This window comes from Coregonus lavaretus, assembly GCF_964263955.1.
Source record: "Coregonus lavaretus genome assembly, chromosome: 1".
NCBI lineage: Eukaryota > Metazoa > Chordata > Actinopteri > Salmoniformes > Salmonidae > Coregonus > Coregonus lavaretus.
The window spans coordinates 21289599-21300942 of NC_139988.1; the positions used below are offsets into that span (position 1 = coordinate 21289599).

An 11344-nucleotide genomic window follows, 5' to 3' on the forward strand; every position below is an offset into this window, starting at 1 on the left:
TGTTTTACCTGGATTGACAGAAGCCCACAGGTAAAGATGAACACTGCAGAGCCATCAGGGGAGAGACACTACCTGGTCATGTCCTGCACAGCTAGCCAGAGTGTGTGTGTGTGTGTGCATGCTTGTAGATGTGTCTTGCGCCTGTGCACGTGAATGTGTGTTTGGGGGAGATGATGGGGGAGGGGGGGAATGACACCCCATTCCCTATATAGTGCACTACAGGCAAGGCCAGTTGTTTTCGTTGTTGTTGTTGTTTTTTTACACCGGTATTTGGAGTATTATCCACTAGGTTTGCTGCAGGTAGAAAATCCTAGGAAATGTTCTTCAATTGGCACAAGCTGTCTCAAATCAAATCAATCAATGTCTGGTTGTGCATGAGCATTTTGTGGGTGGGTCACCTAAGCCAGGGGAGGCGTAGCTCTACGAATCTTAATTGAAAAAAGCCTTTATACTATTTAGGCCTTTTCACACTGGTTTTGTTCTAGAATGGCCCTGGGCTATTTTATCCCCAGGCTAGAATGGCCCTGGGCAATTTTTTCCCCAGGCTAGAATGGCCCTGGGCAAGCATGTGTTAACCCTGGGCTAAGCTTTAGCCCTGGGCTAAGGATTCACACTTGTATTCCAAAGCCCTGGGCTAACGCGGACAAAACCAAACATGCGACCAACATTCTATCTTTGACAGACAACCAATGTTATAAGCAATAAGACATTTATTAACACATTATTTCCTCTTGCTTCTAGCCTGGCATTTGATTTCCAACAGTGATGGTTTGTATAAACCTTGCTGTCTGCCTCTCCGACATCAGAAACAATTTTTCACTTTTGAAATTCGATCTCGCCCCTGTACAGAGAATGTACAAACGAGACACCAACTTTTTTGATCCAGGTGAAATCATGCAACAATATTATAATCATGGATATACAGTGGGGAAAAAAAGTATTTAGTCAGCCACCAATTGTGCAAGTTCTCCCACTTAAAAAGATGAGGCCTGTAATTTTCATCATAGGTACACGTCAACTATGACAGACAACTTGAGAGAAAAAAAATCCAGAAAATCACATTGTAGGATTTTTTATGAATTTATTTGAAATTATGGTGGAAAATAAGTATTTGGTCAATAACAAAAGTTTCTCAATACTTTGTTATATACCCTTTGTTGGCAATGACACAGGTCAAGCGTTTTCTGTAAATTTTGAAATGGGGGGGGGGGGGAAACAATGTAGCCTATGTTTTTTTAGCTATGACATAGCCAATGTATATATAGCAGAAGGTTGGATTTCACCCACATTTCAAAATCGAATGGTTTTTAACATTTGGACGTTTTTAGTGAGCTTCTTTTCTCCTCCCGCTTTGGCAATGCACTGCGAATCGAAAACGTGATTCCTCGTTATTCAATTACCAACATTATCCTGTATATCTAAAACTGACCATATACACTGATTGTTTAAAGCAAAATTACCAAAACTATTGCTGATGGTGAACCTGAACAATCAAAATAAAATCTATTGTAAGCCCTGTTTGTCAGGTACAGCCAGATGAGAGTTGTGTCTCCTGTAGCCTACTTTTATTCCGGTAAAACAACAACTTTAACAGTGCATAGACAACAATAACCTAGCAAATTACATAGGTTGTCACAACTAATAAAGCCTAATATCGCGCAAGCCATTTTAGTATTTGAATGCTGTAGGTGCCGTGCAGATGTGTTAGATTAGGAACAGGCCGCCTACCTCGTGTTGGTCAGCGCGCGAAGCTGGGCACAGTGTGCAGTTTGACTAGGCTACTGATATACCCTAGGGTTGTTCGGCATGCAAAATTACTTGTAGATCAATGGATGTCAACACACTTACAGTGCCTTGCAAAATAATTCATCCCCCTTGGCATTTTTCCTATTTTGTTGCATTACAACCTGTAATTTAAATGGATTTTTATTTGGATTTCATGTAATGGACATACAGTTGAAGTCGGAAGTTTACATACACTTAGGTTGGAGTCATTAAAACTCGTTTTACAAGAACTCCACAAATTTCTTTTTAACAAACTATAGTTTTGGCAAGTCGGTTGGGACATCTACTTTGTGCATGACACAAGTAATTTTTCCAACAATTGTTTACAGAGATTATTTCAGTGGGTCAGAAGTTTACATACACTAAATTGACTATGCCTTTAAACAGCTTGGAAAATTCCAGAAAATGATGTCATGGCTTTAGAAGCTTCTGATAGGCTAATTGACAACATTTGAGTCAATTGGAGGTGTACCTGTGGATGTATTTCAAGGCCTACCTTCAAACTCAGTGCCTCTTTGCTTGACATCATGGGAAAATCAAAAGATATCAGCAAAGACCTCAAAAAAATAATTGTTGACCTCCACAAGTCTGGTTCATCATTGGGAGCAATTTCCAAATGCCTGAAGGTACCACGTTCATCTGTACAAAGAATAGTACGCAAGTATAAACACCATGGGACCACGCAGCCGTCATACTGCTCAGGAAGGAGACGCGTTCTGTCTCCTAGTGATGAACGTATTTTGGTGCGAAAAGTGCAAATCAATCCCAGAACAACATTAAAAGGACCTTGTGAAGATGATGGAAGAAACAGGTACAAAAGTATCTATAGCCACAGTAAAACAAGTCCTATATCGACATAACCTGAAAGGCCGCTCAGCAAGGACGAAACCACTTTTTGGAGAAATGTCCTCTGGTCTAATGAAACAAAAATAGAACTGTTTGGCCATAATGACCATCGTTATGTTTGGAGGAAAAAGGGGGTGGTTGCAAGCCGAAGAACACCATCCCAACCATGAAGCACAGGGGTGGCAGCATCATGCTGTGGGTGTGCTTTTCTTCAGGAAGGACTGATGCACTTCACAAAATAGATGGCATCATGAGGAAAGAAAATGATGTGGATATATTGAAGCAACATCTCAAGACATCAGTCAGGAAGTTAAAGCTTGGTCGCAAATGGGTCTTCCAAATTGACAATGACCCCAAGCATACTTCCAAAGTGGTGGTAAAATGGCTCAAGGACAAAAAAGTCAAGGTATTTGAGTGGCCAAAGCCCTGACCTCAATCCTATAGAAAATGTGTGGGCAGAACTGAAAAAACGTGTGCGAGCAAGGAGGCCTACAAACCTGACTCAGTTACACCAGCTCTGTCAGGTGGAATGGGACAAAATTCAACCAATTTATTGTGGGAAGCTTGTGGAAGGCTACCCCGAAATGTTTGACCCAAGTTAAACTATTTAAAGGCAATGCTACCAAATACTTATTGAGTGTATGTAAACTTCTGACCCGCTGGGAATGTGATGAAAGAAATAAAAGCTGAAATAAATCATTCTCTACTATTATTCTGACATTTCACATTCTTAAAATAAAGTGGTGATCCTAACTGACCTAAGGCATGGCATTTGTACTAGGATTAAATGTCAGTAATTGTGAAAAACTGAGTTTAAATGTATTTGGCTATGGTGTATGTAAACTTCCGACTACAACTGTTCACAAAATAGTCCAAATTGGTGAAGTGAATTTTTAAAAATAACTTGTTTCAAAACATTCTAAAAAATAAATCACTGAAAAGTGGTGCGTGCATATGTATTCACCCCCTTTGCTATGAAGTCCCTAAATAACATCTGGTGCAACCAATTACCTTCAGAAGTCACATAATTAGTTAAATAAAGTCCACCTGTGTGCAATCTAAGTGTCACATGATCTCAGTATATATACACCTGTTCTGAAAGGCCCCAGAGTCTGCAACACCACTAAGGAAGGGGCACCACCAAGCAATCGGCACCATGAAGACCAAGGAGCTCTCCAAACAGGTCAGGGACAAAGTTGTGGAGAAGTACAGATCAGGGTTTGGTTATAAAAAAAATATCAGAAACTTTGAACATCCCAAAGAGCACCATTAAATCCATTATTAAAAAATGGAAAGAATATGGCACCACAACAAACCTGCCAATAGAGGGCCGCCCACCAAAACTCACGGACCAGGCAAGGAGGGCATTAATCAGAGGGGCAACAAAGAGACCAAAGATAACCCTGAAGGAGCTGCAAAGCTCCACAGCGGAGATTGGAGTATCTGTCCATAGGACCACTTTAAGCCGTACACTCCACAGAGCTGGGCTTTACGGAAGAGTGGCCAGAAAAAAAGCCATTGCTTAAAGAAAAAAATAAGTTTGGTGTTTGCCAAAAGCCATGTGGGAGACTCCCCAAACATATGGAAGAAGGTACTCTGGTCAGATGAGACTAAAATTGAGCTTTTTGGCCATCAAGGAAAACGCTATGTCTGGCGCAAACCCAACACCTCTCATCACCTCGAGAACACCATCCCCACAGTGAAGCACGGTGGTGGCAGCATCATGCTGTGGGGATGATTTTCATCGGCAAGGACTGGGAAACTGGTCAGAATTGAAGGAATGATGGATGGCGCTAAATACAGGGAAATTCTTGAGGGAAACCTGTTTCAGTCTTCCAGATTTGAGACTGGGACGGAGGTTCACCTTCCAGCAGGACAATGACCCTAAGCATACTGCTAAAGCAACACTTGAGTGGTTTAAGGGGAAACATTTAAATGTATTGGAATGGCCTAGTCAAAGCCCAGACCTCAATCCAATTGAGAATCTGTGGTATGACTTAAAGATTGCTGTACTCCAGCGGAACCAATCCAACTTGAAGGAGCTGGAGCAGTTTTTGTTTCACAATAAAACATATTTTGCATCTTCAAAGTGGTAGGCATGTTGTGTAAATCAAATGATACAAACCCCCCAAAAATCAACAAAATAGGAAAAATGCCAAGGGGGGTGAATACTTTCGCAAGCAACTGTACAAGCTTAGTTCGACACTGAAGGAGAGGACACATCAGTTGTCACAAAATATTAAGTATTTTCAGAAGGTAGAAAGAAAGTAATATGATCAACAAAAAAATAAAATTTGAATCTGCGATTCGTAATGTTTGAATAGATTTTCTGACCGATGCATGCTACATTTGGATTGGTTTAGGGTCCGCAGATCGATGCAGCCATATCTTTTGTTTTTTTATCAGGAACTAAGCATATATCGGTGAATCATTACATCACTGGTCAACAGTACTAATCGTAGTAGGAGTGGGAACTATGGACGGGATTCTTCAATGAAGTGTTTATTGTCATTCAACAAGAGACGACTAGTTTAAATGCAAATGTTTTCACTTGAGAAAACTGCATCAAACATCATAGTTAGATGTAAAATTGCACGACTAAGACCTCCTCTGCAATTTTTTGTACAAATTAATAACAGATTTCTTGATTTATCTTAAATTAATTCCAAATATTTTGAGGAAGTGTATACTGGCCATGTTGTTGTTACGGCGTCTCAAGAGGGACAAACAGTAATATTGCCGCATTTTTCTCGTTTTTCCAGTGAAGGTCTTTTAAGGGAGTATGCGAAGCACAGACGTTCGCTTCGCCTAGCGGAGTTCTGCTAGTAGCAAACCGAACCTAGTCTTTTAGGCGATCCCCCCACCAAACGCTCACGCACAACCAGATATTGATTGATTAATTGTAGACAGCTTGTGTCAATTAAATAATATCTACTAGGATTTTCTACCTGCAGCAAACCTAGTGAATAATGCTGGAAATACCGGTCCAAAAATGTAATTTTTTTAATGGCCCTAACTATAGGGAATATGGTGCCATTTGTGACACATCTGATAATTGTACTCCTGGCTATGCAAATCTTATTTAAATCATATACTGTAAATTTTTTCTCCTTGATGATCTGTCAAAATTCATGTTTGCCCTTGCCTTAGGAACGCTGTAGGGCCTACTATGTGCACTCAGCAGTGGAGGCTGCTGAGGGGAGGTTGGCTCATAATAGCGGCTGGAACGGAGCCAATGGAATGGAATCAGACCATGTGTTTGATGTATTTGATACCATTCCACTGATTCCTCTCCAGCCATTACCACGAGCCTGTCCTCTACAATTAAGGTGCCACCAACCTCCTGTGCTGTGCAGTGGCCTAGGCCTACTGCTATTGGACAAGTGCATGGTTTAGATTTATAGGAGTAATACAACAATTAGGCCTGTGGTGTGAAAACACTCATGAATGTTCGAAGAGTTTCAAAGATGCAAATGCTGTCTGAAAAGATAAGATCAGGGGTGGAATTCCATGGAGGGCCCAGAGTCTGCTGGTTTTTCTTTTTTCCTTTTAATGTGTGTCCAATGGAGACCTAGACAACCAGGTGAGGGGAGCTCCTAATTAATCAGTGACCAGTAATCAGTAATCATTCATTAATAAAGTACAAGGGAGCAGCGCACACCTGCAGACACTTGGCCCTCCATGGAATAAATGTGACACCTGTGGATTCATTTGGCCAGTAGAAATGCATTCCAGAGGGTTATAGATGTTGATTCTGAATATTGTCTCTAGGCATCGTCTTCTTGTGCAGTGGTCTTCAGAGAATTCCCTTACAAAAAAAAGATTGCAGTTTTGAAACTTCAGTAAAAGTGCTGTAACTGCAGTCAACTGAAATTTTGGACACAGTAATTGTTGCTACGGCGTTACACTAAAATTACTGCAATAAAAAAAACGTATTTTGGACGCTGTATTTGCAGCATACTGCGGTTATACTGCACTCTTAACTGCAATCTGTTTTCGTTAGGGAAAGCTGTCAGAGCTGACAAAATAGTGTACTAGCTACTTACTGACTGTTGCAGGGACATTTTTGCTTGGAGACTCGTATTTTAATAGCCTATTGCCCTGTTCCTTAGGCTGTTTGTATCAGTAGACGTTCACACAGCAAATCTAAATGTAGCTTTTTATTTTTTTAAATGTCTACCTATGTATTTATTACTGCAGGAACAAAGCTCAGTCACTAGGACGAGGCGTCCCAATAATTTTCCATTACGCACCACTGACACTGAAAACAAAACCGAAAAAAAAAAATTGTCAGAAGAACTTTAGTGTGATTTTCCAAGCCGTTTGAACTGAACTTGACCTGGCTACAACGCATGCACAATACTGTACGCAAAGTATGCAGTTAATGGATACACCTTGTGTGCAAGTGCAAATGTAGTGCAATAAATGCATTCGATTCATTACCTTGCAAAGGCAACATCTCGTCGAAATGTGCATGGATCGTGTATGCTTTAAAGGCGTTGCAATTTTATGTCTGCAGGGTGTTTGACTGTATGACAGCTATACCTACGCTATAACATCCCTGGTACAAGAGGACTGCAAATACCGTAAAAATGATAAATGAGTGTCTATCTGATGTGAGTACAGACAAGACAGCATCGTTTTACCAGGAACTCTGCAAAAGGAAAGATCTAAACAGGAAATGCTGACCCTTTTAACGCAGCAAACTTTAAAATGCATTGACTATATCCAACCTGCAGAAATGCACTTTGCAGACAATGCAGAGCTCGTTGCATATCAGTCGTTTTGCACAGATCGCATGTAATATTCTTACCTCCCTTTGGCTGAGACATTTCCCCTTTACTTTGATCGGGGGGAGGGGAAGCACAAAAGACTTTGCCTTCTTTCTCACTCCCTCCCTCCATCGCCCTCGCACCGGAGCTCGGTGCTTCAGCGGCTTGCTTTGCAACAAAGATGCAAAATACAAGTCGCGATCTTCATGCACTTGGAGCCTTTTTGCGTCTGAACCGTGCGTGTCCGTGCAAACAGCAATATTACAATTGCACACCTTGTAAAACTGTCTGGAAACGGGTAATTTTGCAATTGCAATGCAAAGAATTCTCAGCGGCACTCACATAAGGGGCCACGGCTGGCAGCTGAAAGCTACTAACTTGGATCAGACAATGTGAGCCATAGACGGAAGAGGAAGCGAGACACCCCACTCGCTGTTTTTTTCTGGGGGGGTTTCTGGTTCAATGAAAGTCAACGAACTAAGTAGACCAGACCCATCTGAGACACACCCAGTTAAGTAGACCGGAACTTAAAGTTTTTTTTCAATGGTTAAAGGCCTGCGTGAACTATCTTCATTTATCCACCATCTTTGCTGTGAGCCATTGGCCTTTGGTTAGTGCTATGCAAAATCATTGGTACGTCCCTGCCCTAAACCCCGAACCATAACCATTACATGACCTTAATCCTTACCTTTACCGTTTAAAATGTCAACTTCAATGGGGGGTAGGGACGTCCCAAGGATCCCGGATAGCATGAATCATTGGCCTATTTTATTAACGTTATTCCTCCTTGGGCGCAAAGGATGGTGGGAACTGTAGTAAATATTGTAGTTATGCAGACTGTATGACAGGATTGCGTTACTTTATTGCAGTATCTGAGTACGGTTATATGTGATAAATGATCAGCATGTTTTCTTGCAGGTTATATTTAACTTTATATAGCTACAGTGTTGTAAAAAACTATTTGCCCCCTTTCTAATTTTCTCTACTTTTGCATATTTTTGATACTGAATGTTATCAGATCTTCAGGCAAAACCTAATATTAGATAAAGGGAACCTGAGTGAACAAATAACACAAATGACATACTTATTTCATAAACAAAGTTACGCAACACCCAATGCCCCTGTGTGAAAAAATAATTGCCCCCTTACACTCAATAACTGGTTGTGCCACCTTCAGCAACAATGACTCCAACCAAACGCTTCCTGTAGTTGTTGATCAGTCTCTCACATCGCTGTGGAGGAATTTTGTCCCACTCTTCCATGCAGTAGACATTTGTGGGTTTTCAATCATGAACTGCTAATTTCAAATCCTGACATATCTCAATTGGGATTATGTCTGGACTTTGACTAGGCCATTCCAAAACTTCAAATGTGTTGCTTTTTAGCCATTTTCATGTTGACTTGATTGTGTGTTTTGGATAATTGTTTTGCTGTATGACCCAGCTGCACATCAGCACACAGACGGATGGCCTGACATTCTCCTGTAGAATTCTCTGATACAGAGCAGAATTCATGGTTCCTTCTATTAAGGAAAGTCGTCCAGGTCCTGTGGCAGCAAAGTATCCCTAAACCATCACACTACCACTACCATGGTTGACCCTTGGTATTAGGTTCTTACAGTGGAATGCAGTGTTTGGTTTTCGACAGGCATAATGGGACCCATGTCATCCAAAATGTTATACTTTTGACTTATCTGTCCATTGAACCTTCTTCCAAGAGTCTTGGTGATCATCCAGGTGCTTTTTGGCAAACTTGAGTCAAGTTTTTGGACGATATGGGTCCCATTATGTCTGGTTTTGTTTACATCCCTGTTAGTGAGCATTTCTCCTTTGACAAGATAATCCATCCACCTGACAGGTGTGGCATATCAAGAAGCTGATTAAACAGCATGATCATTACACAGGTGCACCTTGTGCTGGGGACAATAAAAGGCCACTCTAAAATGTGCAGTTTTGTCACACAACACAATGCCACGGATGTCTCAAGTTTTGAGGGAGCGTGCAATTGGCATGCTGACTGCAGGAATGTCCGCCAGAGCTGTTGCCAGATAATTTAATGTTCATTTCTCTACCATAAGCCACCTCCAACGTCATTTTAGAGAGTTTGGCAGTACATCCAACCGGTCTCACAACCGCAAACCATGTGTATGGCATCATCTGGACGAGCAGTTTGCTGATGTCAACGTTGTGAACAGAGTGCAACATGGTGGTGGTGGGGTTATGGTATGGGCAAGCATAAGCTATGGACAACGGACACAATTGCATTTTATCGATGGCAATTTGAATGCACAAAAATACCGTAGAATAATAGTGAAGACATCAAAACTATGAAATAACACATATGGAATCATGTAGTAACCAAAAAAGTGTTAAACAAATCAAAATATATTTTATATTTGAGATTCTTCAAATAGCTGTCTTTGTGATTGTCTCCACCCCCTCCAGGTGTCGCCCATCTTCCCCATTATCCCCAGTCTATTTATACCTGTGTTCTTTGTTTGTTTGTCTGTTGCCAGTTTATTTTGTTTTGTCAAGCCTACCAGCGGTTTTCCCCTTGCTCCTGTCTTTTTCAAGTTCCTGTTTTCTTTTTTTCCCGGTTTTGACTATTCTGCCTGCCCTGACTCTGAGCCTGCCTGACGTTTTGTACCTTGTCACACCACCCTGGATTATTGACCTCTGCCTGCCATGACTCTGAGACTGCCTGCCGTTCTGTACCTTTAGGACTCTAATCTGGATTACTGACCTCTGCCTGCCCTTGACCTGTCGTTTGCCTGCCCCCTGTTTTTGTAATAAACTTTTGTTACTTCGACACTGTCTGCGTCCTGGTCTTCTCCTGAAACGTGATAGGCAGAGGTCGTAGCGAGACATCACAATATTAATTTCAAGTGTATTATGAAAACTGTATGCACTCATATCCTGACATAATCAATAAACAAAGGCTACTTGTAATACATCACTCTAAAATATTGGAAACAGTCAATCTGGCCTGGAAGAACTTTGCTTTATTGGATGGTACCAAAAGCAAGAGATGTCATCAACAGTAATGTCAATGAAGAGGGAACTTTTTTTTTGTTTTGTTTCTGAACCTTGGTGAACAGCATGAGAATAATAAACATATTTTCTAAGATAACTAATATTAGCTATTATTAATGAAAAGAAAAGTGACAATGAATCTAATCTAATCATGTTTTTGATAACCTTAGTGTTATTTGTTATACAAAGTGACTAAATGCATTCAATCCATTTCTCTATCAACATGGTTTCTAGTACTTTGGTTTCTAGGCCTAGGTATGCTACATGAGAAACAGAATGGCTAAAAGCACCTGAACAGAGTAACCATGTTAGATGTGATGAATGGCAACGCCCCCTTTGAGGTGAATGCCTGGCGTATAATAGCACCAAGAGAAATAGCGTTTAAAACATAACTAAAACAAAGTTTGAAAGACATATTGATCTTGAATAAATACTGTACAAAATGTTTCTAAAAGCTATCAAACAGATATCGTCTACTATCCATGTATCCCATGCATTGCAGACATGATGGGATGGGTTGGTTCTCCCTTGACATTGCGTATTATGCGATATGAGTGTGATGCTTTAAGAGGGCAGTGCTTGGCTTACATGGTGTCCACCATACCACTGTATGTACTGAGAGGGAGTAGGGAAATTTCTCCCAAAGTGTGCACTCATGTACTCCTCCACATGCACATGCAGGTCTCGTGTAGCTCAGTTGGTAGAACATTGCGCTTGCAACGCCAGGGTTGTGGGTTCGATTCCCACGGGGGGCCAGTATGAAAACATTTATGCACTCACTAACTGTAAGTCGCTCTGGATAAGAGTATCTGCTAAATGACTAAAATGTAAATGCATGAAGGGAAGTGAACAAGTGCACACGTATGGCAGAAGGATAGAGAATTGGGGCACATAGAAAGAGTGAGGGGG

General features: G+C 41.0%; 1 protein-coding gene across 3 annotated transcripts in view; it reads right to left on the bottom strand.

The window, feature by feature from the left end:
- map2k6 (mitogen-activated protein kinase kinase 6) overlaps positions 1–8190 on the bottom strand; it is a 54236-nt gene extending 46046 nt beyond the window's left edge. Inside the window, exon 1 of one of the 3 annotated variants that reach the window (XM_084159551.1) lies at positions 8092–8190. In XM_084159551.1, coding sequence (XP_084015677.1) covers positions 8092–8155 — 64 coding nt within the window. In that variant the 5' untranslated portion in view covers positions 8156–8190. Of the gene's footprint in view, positions 1–7074; positions 7113–7444; positions 7819–8091 lie in introns of those variants that run through there. The other 2 variants (XM_084159552.1, XM_084159553.1) reach the window with 2 other exon arrangements.
- Between the last annotated feature and the right edge of the window lie 3154 nt (positions 8191–11344).